This window comes from Aethalodelphis obliquidens, unplaced genomic scaffold (assembly GCF_003676395.1).
Source record: "Aethalodelphis obliquidens isolate GAN/ISIS:26980383/991018 unplaced genomic scaffold, ASM367639v1 scaffold6, whole genome shotgun sequence".
Classification (NCBI taxonomy): domain Eukaryota; kingdom Metazoa; phylum Chordata; class Mammalia; order Artiodactyla; family Delphinidae; genus Aethalodelphis; species Aethalodelphis obliquidens.
The window spans coordinates 72,595,549-72,622,974 of NW_020837950.1; the positions used below are offsets into that span (position 1 = coordinate 72,595,549).

The following is a 27,426-nucleotide window of genomic DNA, read 5'->3' on the forward strand; positions in this document are numbered from 1 at the left end:
TTAGTGCCCTTTGAGAAGCTGAGCGAGATGAGAAGAGAGATGATCTCTCTCTGCCCTGTGAAGACACAGCTCACACCTCTGTAAGCAGGAAGCAGGCTCTCACCAGAACCCGATCATGCCAGCACCTTGATCTCGGACTTCAGACTCCAGAACCAAGAGAAAGAAATCTTTGTTGTTTAAGCCCCCAGTCTATGGTTTTTGTTACAGCGGCCTGAGCAAACAAAGGTAGAGATTATAAAGCATTTCATCCCAGGATGACATCTGCCGACCTGCTGGGCCCTCCCTGGAGGGAGCCCGGCCTTCATTCTCTTCCTTTCCTTAGCCACGTGCTCCAGCCATAACCAGCAACCCAAGTTTCCGTAACCGGGGAAGCCGCCTCTGGCTCAGGGTCCACTCCTGCTGTTCCCTCTGCCTGGAACACCCTTCCCTTCCTTGGCCTCTGGGAACACCTCCTCATCTGTCAAGAATTAGTTTGGCAACACCTTCTCAGAAAGCCCGGCCCCCTGACCTCTGGGGTGTATATGGGGCCTCCTCTGGACCTTCTCCAAAGGGTCAGTCTTGTTGTCATTGTCTGTTTGCCGGTCTGTCTCCCCAGCCTGACTGGGGACAGGCATAAGCATCCCTCCCGTCAGCACCTGGTGCCTAGCTGAGGGGCTCTAGAGCAAGCAGAGGGCCCCACCCTTAGGGGCTGCCCCTGAGAGTGCTGTCCCGGGGCATTCCCGATGCCAACCCTGGGGCCGTCCCGCCCGGCTCTGTGCAGGCTTCCGGGGTGACCCCTTTCGGCAGACGCTCTCCCCAGCGACTGTCAGCAGAAGGGGGTCCATGCCTAGAAACAACGCACCTTAATAAGAAGTGGCTTTTCACTTTCACAAGTTATAATACATCATCCTTTATTTTTCCAGGCTCCCCTAGTCCGACATGACGTTCACTAGTGAGAAACTGGGGGTTTCCAGTGGCCAGGGCTCAGATCGCAGAGTGGAGGGACACGTACCAGGTGCTGCGAACTCCGCTCCCTGGCCAAGCTGGGCTGGTGAGAAGCCGGGCGCGCAGAGGGACTGGCGTGTTACGGGGCCAAAAGGAAGCTGAGTGACAGTGACTCACGGATGGGAACCTCGAGGACACACAGAAAGATGCAGCTTCACAGAGACGGGGAGGGGGACAGACTCCGGGGACGCTTCTGCAGTGTTTCACAGGCCTCTCGACGCACTGACAAACACTCCGTGTCAGGCGCCACGCTCTGGCCCACACCGAATCACAAGCAGGACGCCTTCCCGCGGGGACCCGCCGGCCTCCTGCCGTGGATGCCCTGCTGACTTTGCGATCCAGGTGCCACCTCCCATCCCGTCTCCCCGAGGGTCTGGCTGTCGGTCTCAGGACCGGGCACGAGCATCCCTCCCTGGGGGTGTCTGTGTTTTATAGGGGAGAAGGGGGGAAGGTGGGACACCCCTGGCCATGTCACCAAGAGGGCACGGAAATCCTTCATTCTGGGGCATTGGCCGTCAGGGGAGGATGTCTTCTCTCCAAGACTTGGAAAATGACAGCGAGGAAAACAGTGGTGGCTGTACTTTACGTGTACTTACACACAGCATTATGGGGGGGGGCGGGGAGTGGGTCTGCCTTTCGGGGTACCTGTATGACAGGTCAAAAAGCAAAAAAGCACAAAGAAAACAGACAAGGAGTCCTGTGTGTTAGGAACACACCCCAAACCCGAAACCACGCAGATGCGAACAGTGGAGAATCAGGCTGGAGGTGCTCCCCTGCGGTGGGACCATAGAATTAAACTCTTTATATATGGCGTCTTTAAGTAGGCTCTACTTTTTAATAAAATAAAAACTTTTGTGTTACTCTAAAGATATCATTTAGGCATCTAAGGGATGATCTGGAAGCGCACGGGGGGCCCTGGCAGAAGGTGCCTGTCTAGACTGAAGTTCCTCCCTAAACACCGATTCATCACAAAGGCCGTGAAAACCGAGCCCCCACGCTTCTTGCAGCCCTGGGTGGCACTCCCCCTGCCTCGGGGGTGGGGGGCCATGTGCCAGGCCGTGCCTCCTGAGGCTGAGCGGGTGAGGGGGGCCACGCCGTGCGCCCACCCACCCATGACCCTGTCATCGACAGGCCTCCTCAAATCTCCGGTCCCATCGCCTCTGTCCTACCAGCGTGGGGTGGGCACTGCCCGGAGGCCTGGGGGGTGGGCTGCCCTTGTCTGTTCCCCCATCTCCGGGGCAGTGACCTTGCAGCATCTCCGTGATGGCAAGCAACAGCGGGGAAGGAGTAGTGCAAAGCCAGGCGTCTGGGCCCTAAACTACGGGCGGGAGCGCTGCTGGCGGAAACGGGGTGGGGGGAGCTGCACCTGCTCTGGGACCTCCTCCCGCCCCCAGGCCCTGGCCCGGCCCTTCTAGGCGCCCACCGTCCACCGTGGACACAGAGAAGCCGAAGCCAAGTGCAAGAGGAGGGGTCTGGTGGCTCCCGCAGGCGTGCCCGTGGTCGGGGCCTCGGCGCGTCAAAACAGCAGGGCTTTCTTCTTGAGGTCGTTCCTCTTCCAGAGGGCCAGGCGGTCAAACTCTTCCATGCTCATCCCAAACACTTCCTGGAACTCCTCGGGCGACAAGTGTCTCTTCAGATAAAAAGGAAAACCCAGAGGGGAGCAGTCAGCAACTTCGGCCCCTGAGACGGGATCTGCAGCAAGGATGGGGTGGTCCCCTCAGCGCACCCGAGGCCCTCGGGCTTCCCACCTTCCCTCTGTATCCCCATCGCTCTGCTTTGCAGTGGACAGAACCAAGCCCAGAGGAAAGAGATCCGGTTAGGGCCCCACGGTGACCAGCTGCAGAAGTGGGGCCAGAGCCCTGCCTCCTGACACCTACAGACACGTGTCCCACTGCAGACGAAGTGTGAAAGCACACCCGGGAGAGGACTTCCTCCTGCCGGGAAACGGCTGAGATTTCAGGAGATTTGCATACGTGGGCACATTCATGATTTCATTTAATTTTCATGGCCGCCGTTTGAGAGCCGGAAGTGAGTGGTTTATTTCGCCCCCATTTCACAGATGAGGACGCTGAGGTGTGGAAGGTGAGCAAAGGAGCCTCAGTTCAAATCCTCCCTCTTCCCCTCCTCTGCTGTGTGACTGTGAGTTTTTTGTCTTTCTGAGTCCGATCCCGGGGGCACAATGGAGAGGCTGAACAGCACGGTGTCAAGGGCACCCGCGCCAGCTAGCCTCTGGAGCCTCAGTCTACTCACCTGTAAATGGGGTCACCCTGGCAACCCCCCCAGAGCTGTGTGGGTGAGTGGGTCAGTGCAGGTCAGCTCTCAGGGCTGAGCCCGGCCACGGGCAGGGCCAGTGTGTGTTGGGCACGTTTGTTATGATCCGAGATAGAGCAACCTCTCTGGAGCTTCCCCTGACTGCCACCCGAACTCTAGACTGTTCCTTGCAGGTCTCTGCTCCCATCAACCCCACATCTGTCTTCCTCAGCAGGCTCTGAGTAACTCCTTGTCCTCCGAGACCCGGCTCAGGTGGGCACGGCACCATCTCCCGGGAGGCTTCCCAGGGGGAGTGAGGCTGTCCCCCTCCTGCCTGGGAGGGCTGAGGGGAAGACGGAAAGGAGGTGGGGGACAGTCTGCAACAGGAGGGGGGGTCAGGTTCTGGCCCCAGAGGACCCGGTTCAAATCCCCCTCTGGCCCCCATTTGAGAAGTGCGGCTTCCGTGTGGCTGTGTGGAAACCAGTATGGCCGTTCTTCCACGTACTTAGCAGGATCACTGTGCGACCCAGCAGATTCACTCCCAAGCAGGTCCCAGATGACCCAAACCAGGGACTCGCGCGGACACCCGCACACCCACGTTCACAGCGGCATCATTGACAAGGGCCAAGAGCGGAAACAACCCAACTGCCCATCGAAGGACAAACGGATAAACAAAACGAGCTGCATTCAGACTCGGGAACGTGGTTCGTCCATAAAAAGTCGTGAAGCTCTGACGTTCGCTAAGACACGGACACGGCCGTGAGGCTGACCCCATTTATACGAAACATCCAGGATGGGCAGACCCACGGGGACCAAAACCAGAGTAGTCACTGCCAGGGTCTTGGGGAGGGAAAGGACCGGAGAATAGCTGGTCAGTGGTACGGGGTTTCCTGCTGGGCTGATCAAAGTGTTCTGGAATTGGATAGAGGTAGTGGAGGTCGTACAACCTTGAGAATGTATTAAACGCCACTCAGTCGTACACTTTAAAATGGTTAAAATTGTGACTTTTATAATTTAAAAAACCCAATTCTTGCCCCTCCAAGAGTGGTTTCCTTAAATTTAAAACAAAACACCTCATACTAAAGGTTCGTGTGATGATCGAGAGAAAACGGTGTGAAGACACATGGCTAACTACGGAAAGCAGAAACATCAGAGTCACTGCCACTTGTGTCCTGCATAAAAATCACCGAATATGTGTGGCACGCGCTGGGTTTTGGAGCCCAGCTGCTGGCAGGATATGGGGGAGGGAACCCAGGGGACCCATTTTTGCTGAGTCACAAAAGGCCCTCCTAACTGAATCTGGGCCTGGGGTCCTCAGAGGGCGCACACACTCTCACACACACACACACACACACAGACACACACACAGACATATAGACACAGACAGACACGCACGGAGACACACACACAGACATACACAAACACATAGATACACACAGACATACTAGACACACACTCACACAGAGACACACAGACACACATGCACACACAAGACATACACAGACACACACACAGAGACATATACAGACATGCAGACACATACAGACATACACAGACACATAGATACACACAGACATACTAGACACACACTCACACAGAGACATGCAGACACACACAGACACACACAGACACACGCACACCATGAAGCTAGTCTCTGCCAGGGAAGGGCCGCGAGCTGCCTGCTGCCGTCTCGCACCTGCGACCAGGAAGAAGGTTCTGGCATATGCCAGAAACGAGCCACCCGCACGGCGCTGACACTGGGGCTTCCTGCCGATCTGGGGAAGCCACAACCCAGCCCACGGGGACTCAGAACTGTCACTTCAGACAGCAGCACCCACTTCCAGTACCGCGTCACAACCTTCCCAAGTACTGTGGGTCAACCAAGACGCCCAACGGGAAGGAGAAAAGGGAAATCGCGTCTCCTGTTACTGGCTGGGTGTTGAGCAGGAGCCTGACACGGGCCGGGGTCCTGAGGCCCCGGGGGGCGTGGCTGTGGGTGGTTAACGGGAGCGCGGCGGGGCAGAGGAAGATCAGAGGCCTGAGCGAGATGCTGGTCTCCGGGGCCGGGCCCTGGGGAGGTGGAAGCCAGGGGAAGGGGCCCAGAGGGGACGGCGCACAGGGATCCCAGGGAGGCATGGACCGGGCTGGCAGGGTGATGCCCAGCGCCCCTGCAGCCTGTGATCTCCTGCTTTAGGGGCCCCGGGTGTCTCCGGGGTTGGGTCTCCCAGGCGGTGACACACAGAGGGGAGGAGAGGGGAGAGCGGCGACACAGGTCACCGCGCTCTAAGCTGGGAAGGGGAGAGCGGCGCGGTGAGGGTGACCCTGTGCTCACCGGCCAGGAGCCTCCCGCTAACAGCAGGGGGACCACGGCAGGGCCTGCGGGGGGTGGCAAGGGGGCCCAAGGAGTCACTTCCCCCGGCACCCCCCGCAGGTCCCATGCAGCCCGTCCTCCAGCCTCCAGACCAAGATGCCCTGAGAACTGAGTCCGAAAAGCTGAACAGGAACCTGGGTTCTACGGGCAAGGGGACACCCGACCTCGGGGACCTGTGAACTGGGGACATGTGGTGGGTGAGCGGGCAGGAGGACAGGCAAAGGAGAGGACCCTCTGGGGCTGGCGCTCCCAACCCTGCTCCCCCCGCCTGGCCCCCACCTGGCCACAGGAGCGCACCCCATTGCCGGGGAGGCAGCCGGAGGCGGGAGGGAGGGAGGGGTGCTGCACGGTGTCCCAGCTGGGTTCCCAAGCCCGCAGGCCTGTCACAATGACCCTGGGTGCTTGACACATCTGAGAGTGCCTGAACCCTCCCCTCTGCCCCCCCAAAACCTCCCAAGGCAGCCTTAGGGGCCCAGGAGCCCACGTGTGTCACATGCCTCCCAGAGCAGCTGATGGCAGCTGGGTTTGGGGACTCAGGCTAAGGGCAAGTCCTGGGGGCTGGCAGGGGCCCCCGGGCTCTGGTCCTGTTTCTGTAGGCTGAGAACAGGACTCGGCTGCCTGAGGGCTCTGGAGGGCGGGAGAGGGTCACATGGGGAAGGCCTGGCGGAGGGATCTGTTCAGCCATCCCAGCTCCAGCTGTGTGGTCTCTAGTACCTCACCACACCTGGCTGATCCCACAGCCTCCCAGGGAAGAAGGGGCTAAGGGCCCCCGCTCCTGGCAGCTGGGAACTTGGTAATGTCCGTCAAGGCAGCGTCAGGGCCCCCCATCCAGGGCTCTTCTTGCCCGCCCGAGTGCCTGCCGCAGCAGGAGGAACGTGGCAGAGCACAGCTGACCCCAGAGGCCAGAGCCGGCTTTCTGACCCTGGCCCAACTCCTCCGGCCGCTGGCTCCGGAAGGCTTCCCTGCCCCGCCAGGCACGGCACGGCCGAATTCCCTCCTGAGCCGGCAGGAAGGCAGCCCAGGGCGTGGTGCCTGGGCCGAGGGACGTCCCGGGATGGCCTCGCTTCTGGGGTGCACTGGGGAGAGCCCCTGGGGAGGAGGCCGTTTTTGCAGCATGGTAGGGGTCCCACACGCTTTGCCAGGGGTCCGCCTATGTGTCACCCTCCAGGGCAGCATCGTGCAAAGACCTCGGGCTCAGGAACCAGACACACAGGAATCCGGTCCTGGCTCCAGGCCTGTCCAGCTGTGCTGAGCGACACGACCTCAGTTGTGATGTTTGTAAAATCGGAATCATCCTGTCTGTGCCTTAGCCCACTCTCCCTCTGCCTGGAGTGCCGGGCCCTCCTCCTCTGCCCACGTAACCCCTCCTCACTCCCCAGACCTGGGCTTGGGTGTCAGCTCCTCCAGGAAGTCTCTCCTGACTGCACCCGTCACCCCAGGCTCCCAGACCCGCAAGCCTCCTTTCCGTGGTGTAAATACACCACGGTAAGTTTCAAGCTTCCAACGTGACGCCACTGAATGCAGAGCTGGAAGGAGATGCCCGGGGGCACAGTCACAGCTTATTCCTCCCACGCACAGATGCAAGAGCGGTTAAGTAACCTCGAGAGCACAGATGGTAGTAAAATGTGGTTGAGAGATTAGGGAGGAGGGAGTGTTGGGTATTTATCACCTTTGCTTTAAATGTAATTTTCATAATCCTAAGTTTACATCATTTGTTTTTCAGTAATGGCTGGTTGAACAACCAGCGTGGGAAGTTCCTGAAAATATAACAACACGAGCGGCTCTAGCAGCCCCTGATCTCTGAGCGAGCCGGATGCACTAGGGGGTCCCTCCGTAACGAGCACCCCCGGGCAGGGAGAGGGCCTGTGTGCCCGGGACCCTGCATGGGGCACTCCTGGGTGGTAGGGTGAGAGGAGAGAAGGGAGGGGAAGGGCTGGTCCTATGCAGGCGCTCTGCTCTCTCCTCATTCAGGTGCCGGGACGCAGAAATAAACCAGACCAGGTGCGCCCACCCCACAGAGATCGCACACCTGCCGGGCAGGTGGGTCAGAGCACAATTAAGTCCATTCGAGGGCCTGGGACCTGGAGGCCTTGAAGCCTTGTGAAGCACTGATGACGTGCCACCAGCATCTTACAGCCAGAGGTAGTTTTCTGAGGGACATGATCTGACTTAAGCCTGTAACCTGGCTCCATCACCAAGGGCTCCCTGAATACAGGAATCAGTAACGGCCACTAACCTCTGCTCACAGCAAGGGCTCATCAAGGGACGGCAGCCGGGAGCCCAGGGCACACATGGCTCTGTGCCGGATGCACACGTGCACTCACACCCAGGGAGGCAACGAGTGTGGGAGCTGGTGGTGCTCAGAGGACATGGACCGGGCCACAGACGGGGATGTCTCCCGTGTCACCCAGCCTGTAAGTGGCACATTAGAACTCGGACCTTCTGGCCGGGGGGCCAGGGCTCTTTCTGACAAGCTGTCACCTGCCGTTCCTTGAGACCACCGTGCCGTTCAGACCAGCAGGTCCACGCAGCTGGGGGGCTACCCCTCCCCTTGGCAGACGGGCCCACCGAGGCCTGTGTACCTGGAAGCCGGGCTGTGCATGCTGTCCCCCTGGGGCAGAAAGTCCCACTTTTTCTGGGTCACGGGCCCCCCGAAACGATGACGCAGTGGCCCATTTTGATAGAATCACGCACACTCATACACGCAGCGTCCGGGTCCAGGAGGCCTACTCGGGGATCCCAGTTCGGACCCTGAACCCCGCCATCCTCCTGCACTGATGCAGGACCACTGGCCAGGCTTGGGAAGGGACTTCATGACAGCTGCTGCCATCGTCACCTGCCCTGAGATTCTAGTTTTCATTTTACGACCTCAGGAAACCCAGGCTCCGAGAGGTCCCATGCCTCACCCGAGGGCACGCAGCTTGGGCGCCAGGCCAGGCGGCTCAAGGGCCCTCCCTCAGTCCTGACTCCCTGCCCGCTGATGCAGCTTCTGGAAGCGTCCGGGGCTTTGTGGTGGAGGCCCTTGGCCTGTGCTCCCCCTGCTCTGTAGGGTATCCCAGGCTAGCTGCCACCCTGCTGGGATTGGCCTGCAGGGCATTCCCAGTACCCCCTGCCCACCGCACCAAGTTCAGATGTCCCACGCCAGCCCACCGGCCACTGCCAGGCCCCCTGCTCCAATGGGGGCTGATCGGGTGGGCTCAGGCCCCAGACCCGCTCAGCCTGCGAATCCTGGACCGGCAAGGGCCCACGTTTCTTCTGAGGCCTGGGTCCCACGGTGCCTCCCTGCCCCACACACTGTACAAGGAGGCCCTGTCTGCAGAGGGGAGCCCTGCCCTGCTGAGCTGGGTCCATGCTCTGAAGCTTCTGCCGTCTTAGCCGGAGGTCCCTGACGTCATCGTCATAACGACAGCATCACCGTAATGACAATGATCACTGCCATCTGCGGACTGCTCCTCTGGGCCAGGTGAGGGCCGGGAGCTCTCCATCACAGGCTCGTGATGTCTGCATAGTGTATGGGGAAGGACGGGGACGGAGGCTCCGAGATGTGGAGTGACGTGGCTGCCAGGTGGCCCCGAGGCCCTGCCTCACCATGTCCTTGCCCACCTCTTCCACCACCGTTCTGCTCCACGGCGGGCACCTACGGGTTCTGGAACATGCCATGCTCTCCCTCCACTGCACAGAGATGCTCCTCCTTCTTCTACAGGTACCAGTTCAAATGCCCCCCTCCTCCAGAGGGCCCTCCCGGATTGCACTAGCCAAGCGAGCAGGCCCCAGGCCATGTGTGTCCCTCAGTACGGAGCCACTGCTGATCTCGCCTGGTTCTCAGCTCCAGTAGGGCAGGATGGGCTTGTCTCCCATCCTCATCCAGGGACAATCTGTGCTCTTTGCATCCCTGAATCTACATCTGTGCTCTCACCTTGCCCGCCACGCTGCCTCCCAGCTTCCTCTCTCCTCCTTCAGAGCCCATTCCACTTGCCTGCCCTACTCTGCACTGTGTCTCCCCCCTCCCTCCCCGCCCTCTACCCCTAAGTCCCTGCCACTTGGCCTGGCCTTGGAGGACTCTTCCTGTTTGTTGTCCGAGCCTCTCCTGGGAGGCCCCAGGGTCCCGGAGGCTGCGGCAGACCCATCTCCCAGACACACCCAGTGGCCGGGAACCCACACTTCACCATCAGTCTGTCAGGTTCTTATCAGACCGGTTGGATGGGTCTAAACAAAGGACGTATTCTTTAACTGCGGGGCCTTATTTTTCAGGCACATTCCTACAACTTGGGCTTTTCCTGCTTGAGCAAACTCAGGTGTGCGTTTAGCCTCAGGGTCTGGCAGAGGTGGCCCCAGAGGAGCCGCTCAGCCTTGCCTCTGCTGAGCACTCAGAAAGGAGGACCCTGGGGACTCGCCGGGACACACCCTCCTTCCAAACCTGTTCAGCCGGCAGCCTTCGCTCTCTGCATGAGTCAGCCTGGCTAGGCCCTGGTGCCCGGCTGTTTGGCCAAACTCTAGTCTAGGGGTGGCTGGGAAGGTATCCTGTCAATGTGGTCATGCTACAATCAGCCTTTAAGTGAAGATGACCCTCCCTAATGTGGTGGCCTCATCCACTCCGCTGGGGCAATCACTGAGGGCTTCCTGGAGAAGGAGATATTCTGCTTCTACCTGTCAGCTTCTGCCCGAGTGTCCACCCAGCCTGCTGCCGGCCTGCCCTGCGGATTCCACACTTGCCAGCCCCACGGGAAGCCAATTCCTTAAATTAAATTTCTTAATACATGTCTATGTCCATATCTGTCTGTCCGTCTGTCTACCTGTATCCTGTTGGTTCTGATTCTCTGGAGGGCCCTGGCTGATACACTTTCCTACCTAAGGAGCCAAATGTGTGCTCTGGGAGGTTGGGGCAAGGAAGGGTGGTTAGAAATTCACTTTTAATTCTGTAATTAATCCAGGAAGATGCACAGCGCGGTGGCCCTGTGTGACTACTTAGCTGGAACCCCAGGTCTGTCCCCCAGAAGCCGAGGGCCTGTCCTCCAGCTCCCCTACCCCCACCCCTTCCCACCAAGGCCTCCCTGTAGCTGCTGCACCAACTTGTGAAAACCAAGTACAGGAACGTGTCCAGTGCTTGGAAGAGCCTAGGGATCAAGAGCTTGTAAACAAGCCAAATCTGATAAATTCTCAAACATCCTGTTTTTTCCCCATATCGGGCATCAGGGAGGGACCTCTGTTCTCCTGGCGGCCAAGCCTGTGACGGATCCTACCTCCATTCACAGCCAGCCACCTTGCTCTTCCACTAAGTTCTTAGCAATCATTGTTCGGCCAGCCCATAGCACCCCATCCCCGTGGAAACCTTTTTCTAATCCATACTGGCCTACTCGGTTCCCAGGTTGGTAAACTGGGGGCAACATGGACAAAATAATTGAAACCATGTGCACATCACACCTGCCTGGGGCTCGCTCATGGCAGGTGCCCATGGCTACTTCTGAACAACTGAAGAGATGCTCAAACCACCCAGCAGGACAGGCAACAGCGATGTCATCTGACAAGTAAGGGTCAGGCTCAGAGTGGTTAAGTAACTTGTCTGTGGTCACACAGCTAGACATTATGGAGACTGGGTTCACACCCAGGCCATCCCGACCCTAAGTGCTCTCTCCCTCCACCAGGATGCCACCTTTGGATGGCAAGAGGCTGATGCACGAGCCCAATGGCCAGTCTTTCGGCAAATGTCGGGCAGCCGGGCAGAGGTTTGCAGGAGTGGCCTCAGGTAAGAGGACACTTGAGTCTGCCCGGGGCAGGCAAAGCTCTTCCCCCTCAGAGTGGAAGCTCCTGGCACAGCCAAACGCAGGAAGGATCTGAGACCCTCCAAGGCATGAGGTCCTTGGGTGCCAGGGGTAGGCGTTGGGACCCAGACCCCCCAGGACAGAAAGTGCTGGATCTCAGGGATGGTGTGAAACTGGCCCCGGACGGGTCTCCCTGGGAAGCCCGAACCTGGCTCTGCGCACTGGGATCACACGATTCATCCGACCGCCTTCCATGTGACAGCGCTTCCTGGCTCTGCGCACTGGGATCACACGATTCGTCTGACCGCCTTCCATGTGACAGCGCTTCCAGAGCAGCAGAGGACGGCCACACTCCTTCCCAACACCTCCATGAGTCACCAACCTTCACTGAGCACCTACTGTGGGCTTCCAGGGGCCGACATGGCACCTTCCTCGCTGTCAGGCTGAGCATCCTGTATTCCCTTGTCTGTGCCTCACAGGCCAGAGCGACAAACACCATCAGAACCAGGGTTCGTCCTGCCGCACCGCGTGACCACCACTTACCCAGCACCCCATCCCGACAGCCCGGAGTCACGCCAGGCGTGTCCCTGCCCCTCCCACTTTGACCTCCCAAATCGGGCCTGAATCTACCCGCTTCTCACCTCCGCACTGCCACCACCCTCTCCAAGATGCCATCATTTCTTGCCCGGATAACCCAACCGCCTCCAAAACGGTTTCCCTGCAACCACACGGCCAATTCAGGCTTTGCGGTGCAGCCTCGGGCACTGTTTTACTTACGTAATCAGGTCGTCCTGCAACTTAAAAGCCTTGCCTTTCCTAGAAACCAAACTGCTTATGTGGCTCAGGGCCCTACGAGGGCTGGCCCCTCCTGCCCATCACCCACTCAAGCACAGCTAGTTCCTTCTCAAACAGCCTGTGCTGCCTCCTGCCCCAGGGCCTTTGCACCTGCTGTGGGCTCTTCCTGGAATTCTCTTCCTACCTGCCATGACTCACCTTAGGTGCAAGTGCGCGTGCGCGCACACACACACACACAAGCAGGCACACTTACTGCACCCAATTAACTTTTACCCCCTTTTAAATGCTCACAGGCCCACCCTCCTCTCCTTTAGAGCCCTTACCTTGGTGTGTAACTTCACACCTCATTTGGGTCATCAGTTGATTGACGTCTACCTCCCACCAAGCTGAGTCTACGGGCAGAGCTCATGCTGGTTTCTGCTCATCGTGTGTCCCCTAGGGCCCAGCTCAGTGCCTGGCCCGTGTTCACCAAACCAGTGAGACTCGGCCAAGCACTCTGGCGGTAAAGGATGGATAACAAGCCTTGACCATTCGATGGACAGAGTGGTCCTCCTTCCAGGGACCGACCCTACAGAGGTGTGTGGGAACCACCAGCTGTCTGCCCACGTCCATCTTCTCCCCTTGCTGAGCACACAGCGGACCTGCAGCTTTGCCATGTGACCGAGCCCCAGCCAACGGCCTGTCACTCCACAGCCTGGCCCCTGGGACCCTCCCCGGTGTGGAACTGAAACTGAGCAGGACACTGTGTGCTTCCTGGGCGTGGAAGCCTTTCTGTGCCCCCCATTTCTTGTTTGTAGGGAACAGACTCCAGTCACCACGACCTTCCCTGTGTTCCAAAGGGAAGATTCGAACAGTTGCTAATCAGGGAAGGGACGGGATGCAGAAACAAGGGAAGATAGGCCAAGAAACGCTAGTGCAGCCTTGGGCAGGGTCCTGGCTCCACCTCGAGGGATACACATAACAATATATTCTGAGCTCTTTATAGAACTAGAACCCCAATAAATGGAAGATGTCAGTATTCTTCATTCCAGAAAAGACCACCTGAGGCCAGATTAAAGGAGTGCAGGCCCTGCACACACCCTAATCTTATCAGCAACCCCCCCCCCCCCCAACCATTGCTAGAAAACTCATCAAATCCACCCAGGTTGGGACATACAGTTTTCGGCCTCAGAACGGGATGTGGGACCACCACGCAGCCAACTAAAAGGACGGGCAGATCCCCATGAAATGGCACGGAAAAATGTTCACATAACATTTAAGAGAGAAAAAGCAGATGTCAAACTGCATAAACAGTACGAGGCTACTTATCCAAAAGAGAATTCAGTTATCTCTGGGTATTTGTGCAAAAAAAGAGATTTCCGGAAGCATGTCTGCCCCGGAGCTAACAGGAGTCTTGACTCGGTAGGGGAATTCCATGTAATGTTTACGTTCTTTGTGTTTTTCTGGACTTTTACAAGAGTTATGAATTGTTTTTATATTAAAAATAAAGCTCTCTCCCCTGAAATAAAAACATCGGTGTCCCTTTCTCTCCTGCTGGGAGGTAGCCCCTTGTGAGCCCCTCCTGGCTCACACCCCAGCTCCAAACCCCGAAGGCTGTGGGACGCGCCGTTTGTGAGAAGCTTCCGATTTGCCTCCCGGCTTGCCTGAGGTCAGGAAGAGAATGATTACAGAGAGGCGCACCCTTGGGCGTGTTCTTGGAGATTTGGGTGATTAAAGCCATTACCCCCGTCCTCCAAGGTTTTTTTTTTAAAAAGGGAAACATTTACACGTATTAACCACTTGATGTTTTGCACCTTCTCTCTGTACTGTAGGAAAATAAGGGTTGGGGTATGGGAGTTGGTTAAAGCGAACCCCAGACCCAAGAGGGAAGTAGCAAGTCCCAAGGGGCGGGTGGCCCCGCGGCTGCTGCTGCGTCAGGAACTGAGCGGACCCCCCCCACCCTGCCCCACGGTGGGAGCCAGGAGCCCTCAGGGCACCCACGCTTAAGGAACAAACAAGCAGGACAGCGGGACCCCTTCAGGCGGCTCCTGACTGAGTCACCCAGCAGCGACACCCTCCTGCTTTACGGCAGTGGGACAAGACCACACCCTCAACAAGGGCTCACCTTCAGCAGGAGCCAGAGTGTGTCCCCTGCAGAGGCAGCGGGGATCGCCGCGGGGGAGGCCCCGGAAGAGGCTGCCTAGGACCTGGTCTTCCAGATCACAGGGAAGGCACCCCTTAAGCTTGACTCGGGGCCTGCTCTGTGCATTCCTGCTCTCGGAGCACCTCCACGTGCTCTCCCTTCCCCCCACTCACACCCCAGCTTCCTAGCCGGTCCTGCTGCCCCGCCCCCAGCCCCGGGAATGACCCGCACACCTCCTAACAGGTCAGAACATTCCAGTCGTCCTTCCCCTTCTACGGGGTGAGGTCCAAACGTCCTGCTAAGTGGCCAGCCTCCTGAGAAGAGGCCCTGGGGTCATTCGGCTCTGCGGTCCTCTGCTGACAAGATGCTGCCCACACCCTGGGGACTCCAAGACTCAGCGGGTGGGCTGCACTGCCTGACCACGGCATCCACGGGCTTGCTGGCTCCGCTGCTTCCCCTCCCCGGCCTCAGCTCCCCACCTCCCTGCAGCTAAGCCCTTGCTGCTGCTGTGAGCCCAGCATCACCCTCCCTGTCTCTAGGTCCCAGGTCTCAGAGCCCCCCTAGGAGCCCCCGCACCCCGAGTCTCTTCCCTGCAGACGCTGAGCCTGGGGGAGGGGAGGTGAACATCTGTCCATCAGTCAGGCCAACACACACAGAGGAAACATTCAAGAGATGGAGGGAGGGAATCTGGGTCTGGAGACATGATTAAGCCCCACCCGAAGGGACCCGTCAGTCGTCAGTCGTAGGAGCTGGCAACTCCCTTTCAGCTTAAACCACTTGGGGCCAAGTTCCTACTATTGCAACAGAGAAGACAAAATGGACACGCCTCCCCCGACGGCTGCAGCCACACCAGCGTCCCCGTCCCCTCCTCGCCACCACTACCCGTACCCTGGGGGAGGGGCTTTATGTGACCTCTCGTGGGTACAGCCACCCACCCAGTGCATATCAATACCCTCACCCTAAAGGGCGGAGATCAGGGCTCCACCTGAGACGGCGTTTCTTTACAGATCTGCCTGGTCTCCACTCATCTTAAAGGGTGGAGATCAGGGCTCCAGAGCATCTGTCTGGACCACCTGAGACGGCGTTTCTTTACAGATGATTGGCTCCCACCTGGCAGCCCTCCTGAGCCCCGCCGGGGCACTGCTGGTGCCCCTCAGCCACATCCATGCCCCTACGGCTCCCTCCCAGAAGCCACCTGAGCCCCCGCCCACAGGAGCAGCAGGGCAGCGGCTGGCGCTGGCCGGACACACACTCTGCTTCAGCTGTTCCCAGCCCCGGGGCACAGGTGGGGCAGGTGGCCCTGGGCCTTCAGGAGCCTCCAGACCCCTCACCCCAGTGAAACCTTCCTGACGTGGCTCGGGAGGTGAAGTCCACTGGGGCCATTGATCTCCTCGTGGGAAGACAGTGAGGATGGAGGAAGTACGCGCTCTGGCCACGTGGGCCCGTGGCTCGCGGTGGGGCCCGGGCAACAGATGTCTGTGCCCTCCACCTGCGGGTCTTGTAAACATACACTTGTTCCCAGAGCTCAGTATTATTCAAGATCGGGGTGAGTGTGGTCAAACGAGAAGCCATGAATTGGGCCGATTTTCTGAACATCAGCGCTCAGGGAAGAGGCGAATGTTACCCAGTTAAGCACAGTGACGAAGGCTTTCCTGCCCCAAACCGCAAGCAGCTGTGCCCCCCTTTGCACAGCCACCTTTGTTGGGTACATGACCATGTTCTCCGGTCTTTGAAACAACGAGGGACCTGACTCCAAGCCCATCGCCGGGCACTGTGCGGTCGCCACGGGGACCTTGGGGGCGACGAACGTCGACTTTGTGGATGTCAACGCAGCTGCAGAGACTCGCTCAGCAGACGTGACCCTCCACCCCTGGGGGCCCCTCTCACCTCCAGTCTCGTCCGGTCCACGTCTTTAGGCAGCTTCACGCGGATTCGGTTTGTGACGATGAGGGCGTCATAAGGATAGATCTGCGGGGAGAAGAAAGTCCGGGTTCACCCGGGAAGTAAGCACGTGCGGGGACAGAAGAGCCGAGCCCGAGGCCAGCGGGGAGGTACATACTTGCGTCTGCATCTGACACACACACTTCACAGGGAAAGCACAAAAGGAACTTTTAACCTGGGCAGGTGCAGGAGGTCAGCGCGGGAGCGGGCGGCCCCTCTTACCTTGTATTCTGTAAGAGAAAGCAGAGACCACAGGGGCCGGGTTAGAACACGCACGAGCTCGGCCCAAAGGTGGAAGCAGCCCGTCCGGGACCCCCACCCTGTGGTGGGCCGGGCCTCGTGGTCTCCATCCCCGCCCGCGGCATCCTCCGAGCTGCAGGGGGACGGGCTCTGGGATCTCCGGCCGGAAGCCAGAGCAGCAGGCATGGTCGGGAGGCTGCAGGCCAGACTGGGAGCCAGACGCGGCACTGTGTTCTCCCTCAGCGTGCTGCTGTCTCCCCGGTGGTCCGGGCCTGCCTCGGTTTACCCCCGTGGAGACAGGCAGCCTTGCTGGGGTCGAACCCCCCTGCCTCTTACTGTTTTCCCTTCGTGACCCTTTAGCTCCTCCTTTTCAATACAGAGCTCCGCGTGCTAGCTTTTTAAAAAAGGTTTTCCTTCCAGACTAAAGGCGGCTTGTTAAAAATTAAAGTCGTACGGATGGGAGGCCTCCGTGAGCACGCAGAACCCACAGGGCAGCATCTCTGGATCTCGGCCACAAGCAAGCCTGTCTCGGGAGGGAGACCCTGGCGAGGGGCTGGGCACCGGGGGGCCGGTCCTTGAATTTCCCCATGTGCCATGCAGGGTCCCGGCCGCCCCGGCTCTGAGCCCGGGGCCCTGGAGGCCACTTAGAGCTCCCTCCACTCCCACATCCAGCGCGAAGCAGCCCAAGAGAGCAGGCTCCGGTCACCCTCGGGTGACAATCATGAGTGAGCATCGCGGGGCCCGGCGGCTCAGAGCTGGCAGAGCCCTTGGGCAGGCGCCTGCCACGTGACCGGGTCTCTCTAGTGACACCAACCTCCCTGCAGGCCACCCTGCTGGTGTGAAGCCCTGGGAGGCCACACGGAGAGCAGGGCTGGGGCAGCATCTGACCCGACTTCAGACCCGCGGGCTTTTCACTGTGTCTCTGCCTCCTTTACTGCTATAGAATTTAACAGTAGGTGTGGGCTGGCCTCAGCCCTGGCGTGGGACGGACATTCAAACACAGATCTCTCCCCAGGTGACCCGGAGTGACAAGTAAGTCAGGGTGGGGTTGGCAGTGCTCAAGAGGCGAGCACCCGGGTCAGGCAGTGGAGAAGCCTCTGAGTTAGGAGGTGGGGAGCACCGGAGGGGAGAGGAGAGGGAACATCGCCGGCAACTTTAGGATGGAGGTAAACCAGTCCTTGACCGGAAGAGGCAGGGACATGACTGCCCCAGGCTCCCCGACTCCACGATGCTCAGAGCCTTCTGCCAGCGGCCCTGGTCGGGGGTGGTTTCAGAACGAAACTCGTGGAAACCTGTTAGCGACCCCTGCCCCAGCCAGAGACCCACAGGGTCCCCGCTTCCTGTACCTCGCGTGCCCCAGCTGGCATCCAGGTCTGCTCCACAAGGGGCCAGATTGGCATTCTGGAAGAGAAAGAGAGAGGGCGGCAGGGGGCAGGTTGCAGGGCACAGGCTGTCGCCGGGCTCCTGGCGGCCTGGCCGGGGAGGAGGGTCAGCCCACGGTGCCCACTGAGGCCGGGCTCTGGAAGGGCCGTGTGGCCGCCCACACTCGTCGGGGCTGCCGGCTTCCCACGCGGCGGGTTTGCTCACATACCTCCCGCCACCTTCAGGCCTGAGCTGCCCCTGCCTGTCCAGCCAGCTCCTTCCCGTTGTAATGACAGCTCCAGGGCGCCCGGCCCCTCGGCCCGCAGCTGGCCTGGACCCGGAGGGCGGCTCACTAGGGCTACGGCTCTGCTCCCTCCAGACGCACTGTCCCCAGGGACTCAGGTGGCCGGTGTCTGTAAAGTCCCCAGCACAGACCCCTAGCGTCGTGAGCACCCCGTACAATCACTGTGGCTGTGATGGCTGATGAGGTCCAGGGATGGTATTCGGAGGGGGCATGGACCCAGCCACCTGTCTCAGGTGCCTCCCTCACCTGTCCATGGTACCAGCAGCCAACTCTGCTGTCTGGAATTCTCTTTCCCTCTGCCCACCTGAAAAAGTCATCCTGCAAACCTCGACAGAGGGTTCCTGCCCGACAATGCAGGTGCTGAGGCCCCGCAGGGTCAGTCAGTCCCTCTCCTGTCCGACTCTGTCTTGGCCCTGCATCCACTGCCCACGGTGGAGAACAACGTTTTATTTGTGCCCGTATCCCTGGCACCCGGTACGGAGTCTGACACGGGGTCAGGGGTCTTGGCCAGCGCTTCTGGAACTGGGTACAGGGGTTACATTTCCACGGAGAGAGCTCTGCAGTTAAAGACGGGATTATATTCCTCACCCTTGGGTTGTATTACAGGGAGAGAGCTTTCAGCACTAATTTACTGCAGGAGGTGATAAGCCAGGAGCTGGTCAGAGTCCTAGCGAGCGCGGGGGCAGGACGAGGCCTCCGAAAGCACCGAGTCCAAAGTCCTTCATCCTGAACAGGGGAAACTGAGGCCCAGAGACGCCGGGACGAGGGCGGCGAGGCGGGTAAGCACCTAAGTGGAGGGTTGGAGCTGGTCTTTACATTTCTGATACTTTGTCCATCATGGATTTTTTTCATTAATTTGGAGTTTTCAAAACATTGTATTACCTTGTTTACCTTGATAACTGAGTCCTTTGGCAAGTGCCCTGAATGCCTCACCTTAGTCCCAGCACTGGGACCAGAGCCCGGCAGCCCCTCACCTGCCGGTGGCTCTCCGTGACCCTGCACCTCCTCCACTTGACTGAATGATTCCCCTTGGGAGTTTTCAAGAGCAATATTTGCAGACATTTTCTCAGGCCACTGACAAGGACCCCCCCCCCCCCCCCCCCCGTGCACCTGCCTGGTTAGGGACGTTCCTGCATAAAGCGAGGCAAACCTGCCTCCCACCTGGCCCGGCTGCGATACGAAAGAGAAATGCCGCCCCCTAGTGCCCGCTTCCCTGCATCACAGGCTGTAATCTCCACGGCCACCGCCACCACCTTGGGCAGTTGGAAACCCACTTCCGGGCAGCAGAACCGGCTTCCTCTGGTCCGCCAGGCTCTGAGACTAGCCAGAGGCTCTCAGGAGGGAGGGTGGGGCGTCCCCCGGGTAGAGGCGGTGGGTGGGGGGGGGGGTCACGGTATCAGTCCAGAGCAGGGAAAGAGCTCTCTACTCCTGGCCTTCTAAATGCCAAGTGGTGATTATTATCACCATTTAATAGCCGAGGCTCAGAGACGTGAAGCAACTTGCCCAAGGTCACACAGCTAATATATGGAACTGTAAAAAATTTAACCCGTGCATTTTACTTTTCAAAAATTATACTGAGATTGATAACGGTGAGAAGGAAATCATGGCCATCTCACCATTGTTCTTTTCTTGCTAAAGCTCACACTGGAGCGTGCCATTTTACTCACTAGCCACTGAGGTGGAAGTAAGAAGGAGTAGAGACTTGCTTTTATAATAACTATTCGTTTGGGAACTACCCTATAGAACTTAGAAGATTTCACAACTATAATGTTATGTGTCCCGGCAATAACCTTAAGAGGTAAGGATAATTTTTTTAAAGACTAGGAAATAGAGACTCATAGAATTTAAGTAACTTTTGCCCAAACACACACCCAGGAAGTGACAGAGCTGGGATTTGAACTCGGGGCTGCCTGATGATAATGCATGTGCTCTTTCCAGCATATCCGACTTTTAAAATTTGTTAAGGTTTTCTTTGTAGTGACATACGGGAACCTTTTCATTAATGTTTTATGGATATGTGAAAACCCGATTCAAAATATACGAATTTTTTTCATATGCCTATTAGATTAAGTTCGCGGTTTGCACTATTAAATTGATCTCCATACTTTTTTTCTCCTTCACTAGATCCATGTCTGATTTCAAAAGAGTCATGTTCACATGACCTACCATACTTGCATTTTATCAAGGTCTCTGGCATTGCCACGTTGCTTGGCAAGTTTACATTTATGAATGCCGTTAACTGCTTTATAACTTGTGTCATCACGAGCTAGTGTTCTTTCTTTTTACCACAAATTCTACTAATTCATCTTAACATTAACTTCTACCTTATCTGACATTAATACTGCCACTCATGCTTTCCTTCTACTTGTGACTTTGGTATCTCTTTCCCATCCTTTGACCTCTAATCCATTAAAAAATAATTTGTGTTCATCTCATGATGATACATGTTTTTCTTCTTTTATCTAAAAAAAAATCTAACCTGACAGTTTTTGTCATTTAGTAGGAAAATTCAGTCTGTTCTTAGTTAGCAACAGCGTTTTTCGAAATGGGACTCCTTCCAAGGGGCTACCGTGTGGACCTGTCGGTGACCAGCGGTCAGTCTCTTAATAGCAGACCGGGTGGCACATGTTGGAACCAATGCTGTCTCATCCACAGGAAAGCCTTTAGTGGGTGGCTGTTTCCCTATTTATTCTACAGAGAGGTGTGAATATCTACCATGTGTCAGGCTCTGTGGCGGGCTAGTTATCAGGACGTTTTAACAAGCTTTGGGACATATGGTGCTGGCCCCTTGTGACAAATCCCTTCCGGAACAAGAACCAGGCACATCTCTGCCTCCACTGATTTACTGACTTCCTTCCTTCCATCTGACAATAAGAGAACTACACAGCCGGTCACGCTCAGGAAGCGCACAGCTAAGCGTCGGTGGGTTTTCCCAGTGTTCTGTGTGTCTCTGATGTAATTTTCTCCTACTGCTTCCTTTTCCTCTCCTTTGGGATTTGGTGTTACTGGGTTTTTGGTCGCTCTGCATCTGGGCTTTTACTTTAGGTCACCTGGAATCCTTTCAGAAACAACTTCATCTGACATGGTTGAGCCGTAAAAGACTGGTCCTCAAATCACCTGGCTTCTCAGCGGAGAAGCAGGCGTACGATTACGTTAGAGTCTCAGAAAGAGTGAAGAAAAAAAAATAGGAGAGAACATGAGTAGGGAAAAAAGAATCCCCCGAAAAAGTCAGCAATAACTTTTATCAATCTCCTGGCTATTGTAATGTGAAACGCTAAAAACCCTCATGTGGTGATGAACTCCATCTTTATCGACTCCCCAGGATGTGCAGAAGGCCTCACTCACAGGCTTTCTAACACTCTGCTCCCCACCCTGAGGCCAGCAGGGGAAACATTCCCGGAGGGTTCAGCTCTGACTCTGTAAAGCTTAGAATCTGCTCTCTGCTCTAGGAGAGGCCTGAAGATGGTGTCCCCGCCAGAGTGTCTGGATCGTCTGTTCCCAGACTCCTTGGGGGTGGAGCCTCCGGAGGCCACGCCTTCCTCACAGGTGCTGGGAGCCATCGACCCACGTCCTTCCAGCCTGGCAACCAAGAAGGGACTCTCCCTAGAGGATGCATAACCCCGCCCCCGATGACGCAAGCCTGGAAGGGCTGACGTTCAGGCTGTTGTCTCCCACATTTTGAGAGAAACCCCAGGACTTGGCCTGGGGGGTGGAACGCCTCGGCATGGACATGGCCCAGTCCGTGACCTCGGCACTCAGGGCCCCGGAGTCAGAGCACAGCCGTGCCGGGTGAACAGAGAACGTTCTGACTGGTGCTGCTGCCCTCGGGACCCTCACGCTGAGCCCAAGGATCTACGTTCCCCGGCGCTGTGGACTCCTGCTTTCTCATGTCCCCTGCATCCTTCCTTAGAAGGGAATTCAGAGAAGCATGCTATGTGCCATTCCAGCTCGGCCCATTCTGAATAAACGGGGTGGGGGGGACTGGTTAGTGGGATGGGCGGGGTTCCCTCGAGCAAACCATGCAGAAGCACCTGGGCCCCGGACACACACAGCAGCAGGGCCCACAGAGCTCGAGAATGACAGAGAGGCCCGAGGACACCCGCAGCTTCCGTGGTGGCGTCCCTGTTCTTGGATGTGCCCCATGGCCTGGACCCTGGATTTGAGGTCCGCCTGAGGGGTCGCTGTCCCCTGCGTTACACACTTGTTGCTGGGACTGCCCCAGGGCAACACACGGGGACTGAGGTCTGAGTGGCTTCTCTTGGGGGGTGAATGGCCTCGGTTTGTGGACAAACTTCCTCCGACCGGGAAAAGGCTGCCTCAATGGTAGCAAGTCTCCTGGGGCTGTGTGTGTGTGTGTGTGTGTGTGTCTGTGTGTGTGTGTGTCTGTGTATGTGTGTGTGTGTGTCTGTGTTTGTGTGTGTGTCTGTGTGTCTGTGTGTGTGTGTGTGTGTCTGTGTGTGTGTGTGTGTCTGTGTGTGTGTGTGTGTGTGTCAGGGGGTTGGTGGGGGGTCTGGTGTCATCACGCCCGCTCCGCCTGAGGGGTCCTCACTGGAGACCTAGCAAAGCTGTGGGGAGAGGGACAAACACAAGGGCCCAGCTGCGGGGGACAAGTCAGGCACCACGCTGTGTGGGCTCACGTTGTCATGTCCCCAGATTCAGACAGCTGGGAAGGGGGCAGTCAAAGCAGCCTTCGGCTGGGAGTGGACAGAGAAAGCTGGCCCCTCGGTGTGGCCCCAGTAACGGTCACAGTGCTAAGGGCATCATCAGTGGTAACCATGGTGATGGTACTAACACTGGGGGCCGCGGAGGAAGGGTGCTCCAGGGAAGGAAGTGGATCCTGGGCCCACATGGCTCACGAAACCCCTCCATCCTTTAAGACCCTTATTAGGCTCCAGGTCACAGGAGAAGGACGGTCAGGAGGGCCTTAAAGAGGGTCTGATTCCTCTGGGTGGCCCCGCTGCCCCTGCCCCCCGACACTGAGGTCTCCCTGGGGGCTGGGGGCTGGGGGCAGAGGGGAGGAGGGGTGTTGCCGGGTGGTGGTCTGGCCCTGGGTAGAGCAGCAGGCAGACGTGGGGGGGTGAGCAGGGTCCCCAGGGCCCGTCCTCCTGGCCGTGTGGTCACCAAGCTGTGGGAGCCGCCCTAGCTCACGGAGGCCGTTAGTATGCATGTGCTGGGGAGGGCGTGCGGGGCCGAGTACCTACCCGGTGGTCCAAGCCATTCTTGCCATGTCCTGGGACAGGGTCAGACTTGGAATAGGGGAACCCTGAAACAGACACAGCACAGCTGTCACGCATGCAGCCAGGTCGGCGGGGCTGCGCAGGTGACATGGGACGGCCCTGAAAATCCCACTGCCTCATTCGCGACCTCTATCCCCAGGGCACTGACTGAGGATGAAGCCAGGAAGTGGGGGACGTCCCGGAGCCCGCCCATGACACCAGGAACGTCACGGAGCCCGACCCAGCCTGGCAGGCACCTGCATCCTCTGGAAGCCTCTATCACCGGGCCAAGCTCCTCACCTGGCTGACCAGGAGAGCGGGGGGCAGAGGGAGGAAGGGGCCCCCATGCAGGGTAGGGCTGTGCTAACCTGTGCCAGAGGCGGCCAGCGGAGGCCCAGCACCACCAGAGGTGGCCTGCAGACTATTTTTTCAAAACCCTTGAGCTGTTTGCAGTTGGCGGATTTCACATTAAAATCCTAATTTCTAGCTTCTCAAAGGGCCAGTCTGAGACACTGGGCCCTGGATTCCCTGTGGGAATCCCACACCTGGTCTCCCTCCATTGACCACATCCCTGGCTGCTCTGGGGGGGCCTAGGGCTTTGAGACCTCCCCAGTGAACCGCTTCAATGCCACGTCTGGAGAGAGCAGAGCGGAAACTCCTGGCTCAGAAGTCCGTGTGGGATGTGCCCCAGAAGGGAGGCCAAGGGGCACAGCCTGGGCCCCCTGGAGGGGCAGGGGACCTCCACAACCCTTAGAAGCACCCTTAGGAGGCCTTTCCCGGCTGCCTGAACTGTCTTTCCATAGCCTGTGGGCCCGTAAAAAGCAGGGCCCATGTCTGCTGCATCTGGGGGTCCCTGTCCCCCACAGCTCAGGCAATAGCACTGGCTCCTGGGAGCCACCGGGCTGCCCGAGGGCTCAGAGGGGACGGCGGGTCCCATCCCTCTGTGTTCACGAGGCTGTAAACCGGACGACTGAGCCTCCAAAGGTGAGACGGGCGCCGTGCACAGAACTGCCTGTCCGTCCACCCACCCGCCCACTCCAGGAAGGCCCACTTCTGAACACAGGATGCTGGTCGATCCAGGCGCCTGTCTTGTGGGGTGGAGGGCCAGAGAAGACATTCTGTACAGGTCACACCCTAGGAAAGGCCTCAGCTGGGGACCTGCCTCGGGGACTTGTTTGTCCCAGGGTAGTCTGTGGGAAGGTTCCAGATGTGGGTTAGGAAGGGCCTTTCACGACATCAAGGGCAGGGTTCTCAAGCTGGTTTTAGCCAAGGAGCCCTCTCGTCACAGGAAATCGATGTGAAAGCTCCGATACATGAAACAGAGCAGAGCGGAGCTGGAGGGAGAGAAGCGGGGCCAGACCTGCCGGGCATCCCTCGCCCCTCCTGGTTGCCCTGGGCTCCGCCAGGTAAGTGACCTAGCCAGCTCCTCCCATTTCACAGAAGGGGAACTGAGGCCCTGGGGACACAGAGGGACCTGCCCAAGGTCATCCAGCCCTGGGACACAAGACAAGGGCCTCCTGACTTACAGTCCTGAGGTCCCTCCAGGACACACCTGCTTCCAATTTACACCCAGAGCCAGGCACACTTGGGCATGTGAGGCTGTCGGGCTGAGGATCTAAGGGACCCTCAGCTGAGACCCAGGAGCTCCTGGTCAGTCGGGGATGCCAGCGTCGTCTTCTCAAAGTGGCGTCTCCAATAATAAGCTCACCAGCCACGCCTGGGAGCTTGCGACAAAGGCAAATTCTCAGGACCCACCCCAGACCTACAGACTCAGAATTCTGGGGCTGAGGTCCAGCGGTCTGTGACTTCCAAGCCCTCCAGGGCATTTTGATACACACTAAGGCTTGGAAACCCTTAGGGCCCTGAGAACAACTATGCCCTCACCTCCAGCCTTACCTGCTGGAAACCAGCGGTTCTCTACCCGGATGCACTGCAGTCACCTAGCCAGCTTCTAAAATCCCCTGTGCTCAGGCTGCCGGCCTCTGGCCTCACAGTAGGTGTAGAGACCTTACTTCCACTCAGGCCACTTCGTCTTCCTCACTCATCAACTATGACTGTCTTTGCTCTTTCTTCTACCTGCCCTGAGTTTCCATATCAGATGGTGTAACAATTTTTGCTTTGATCATCAATGATTTAAGAAACTCATCACAAGAAGGACAGTCTGTTATACTGACCCCTAATTTTAATCTGTTTTGATGTTCTTCCTTTCTGAATTTCTGAGCTCTCTTATCACTTCCTTTCTGTTTGGAGAATTGCTTTGAGCCAAGTACGTCTGCGAGTGAAAACTTGTCTGAGTTTTCCTTTGTCTGAGAATGTCTCCATTTTCCATTCATTCCTGAAGGATATTTCCATCCGAGACAGAATTCACGTCCACAGCAAATGTCTTTCTGCACGTTATATACGTGCCATCTTCCTCTGGCCGCCACGGTTTCTGGGGAGAAGTTGGCTGTCATTTGCGTTGGTGTCCCCGGTAGGGAGTATAATATGTCTTTTCTCTCAGGCTGTTTTCAGTATTATTTCTTTCTGTCTTTAGTTTTTGTAAGTTTAATTATGGTGTGTTTTGGTGTGGATTACTTTGAGCTTATTCTACTTGGGGTTCACTCAGTTTCTCGAGCGTGTGACGTTTATGGCTTTTGCCAAATTTGTTAAGTTTTCAGGCGTTATTTCTTTGAATATTTTTCAGACCGATTCTCTTCTTTCTGGGACTCCAGTGATACAAGTGTTGTCTGACAGGTCTCTGAGGCTCTGTCCATTCTTTTCTGCTATTTTCTCTCTGCTGTTTAAGTTGGATAATTTCTGTAGTTCTATCTTCAAGTTCACTGATTCTCTCCTCTGACAAATCCCGCTATTCTGTTATTGAACCCATCCAGTGAATTTTTGCATCTTGGTTATTTTATTTTTCTTTCCCATAATTTCCATTGGATTCTTTTTTTATAACTTGTATTTCTTCTGTGAGATTTTCTTTTTTTCTTTTTCATTTGTTTCAAGAGTATTTGCAATTGTTTGTTGAAGCAGTTTTGCGATGACTGCCTTAAAAATCCTTCTCAGGATAATTCCAATATCTGATTCTTTTCCGTGTTAGGATGTGTTGATTGCCTTTTCACATTCAAATAGTTATCTTCACGGTTCTTGGTGTGATGAGTGATTTTCCACTGCATCCTGGACATTCGGATGTTAGGTTGGGAGACCTGGATCCTAGCTAAGTTTTCCATGTCAGCAGGCTGTCCCTGTGCTTAGGTTTAACATGTGGGGCATGGCTTATTATGGGCTGTGAGTCCGAAGTCAGTTTAGTTAAAGTGCTCTTCTGGTCTGCTGCGTCCACCTGGTGTTTCTGGTAGCAGCCTGGGTGACAGGTGCTTCCCCGGTTGCCCCGTACCCCGAGGTGGGGGTGGGAGACACCAGCCATGGGTGGAGCGTGTTTCCCTGGGCCTATTTTCTAGGCTGCTGGGTGCCAGTGGGCCTTCTGCTGGGTACCAGGGAGGGCAGTCATCTACTTGGTCACCTTGTCCACTGCATGGGAGGTGAGAGACACTGGTCCTGCATATTTCCTTAAGTCCTCAGGTCTCTGGCCAGTCCACCTTCCTCTCTCTACCCTCCAGGGTTCTGTGATTGTCTACTGACCTATTGTTCTTGGGCCTTTCAGTGGTACTGAGTGGGAAAGAGCAGGGAGAGTTCACATCCCTGGGATGCTATCAAGACCCATTAGAATTGGCTTCTCTTGGGATGGGACCAGCCATCAGTAGATTTCCAAGGTCCCAGGATCCCACGTGCAGCCGTGATTGAGAACCATCCGTTTAAAAGGTCCCCTCACGTACTCAGAGATTTTCTTGACCGTCACAAGCCAAGGCATTACACATGAGCCCATTTTACGTTTCAGAAAGCTGAGGCCTAGTGAAATTAAGTGACCTGTATAATATCAAATTGTTACTCACGAAGAGGATGAGACAATCTCCCAGGACCCTAGCTTCGGGAACCAGTAACCCTATCTGCTCCAGCAGCTCTGCCCTGGTGAGGGCTTGCAGGCGTGGGAGTCTTCTAGGGACCTGCCTGGCCTGTGGCATTGGCTGGCCTTAAGAGTGTGT

The 27,426-nt window shown here is 57.1% G+C and overlaps 1 protein-coding gene across 24 annotated transcripts in view; it reads right to left on the reverse strand.

Annotated features, from left to right (window-relative positions):
- Positions 1 to 869: 869 nt before the first annotated feature.
- The window catches only part of ABLIM2 (actin binding LIM protein family member 2), a 150,719-nt gene continuing 124,162 nt past the window's right edge, over positions 870 to 27,426 (reverse strand). For 15 of the 24 annotated variants that reach the window (XM_027103800.1, XM_027103791.1, XM_027103789.1 and 12 more), the window contains 5 exons: positions 23,330 to 23,391; positions 17,809 to 17,863; positions 16,445 to 16,452; positions 16,169 to 16,249; positions 870 to 2,614 (listed from right to left, as the gene is read on the reverse strand). In XM_027103800.1, the coding sequence (XP_026959601.1) occupies positions 2,501 to 2,614; positions 16,169 to 16,249; positions 16,445 to 16,452; positions 17,809 to 17,863; positions 23,330 to 23,391 (320 nt within the window). In that variant the 3' untranslated portion in view covers positions 870 to 2,500. Of the gene's footprint in view, positions 2,615 to 16,168; positions 16,250 to 16,340; positions 16,453 to 17,808; positions 17,864 to 23,329; positions 23,392 to 27,426 lie in introns of all 24 variants that reach the window. The other 9 variants (XM_027103802.1, XM_027103797.1, XM_027103794.1 and 6 more) reach the window with 3 other exon arrangements.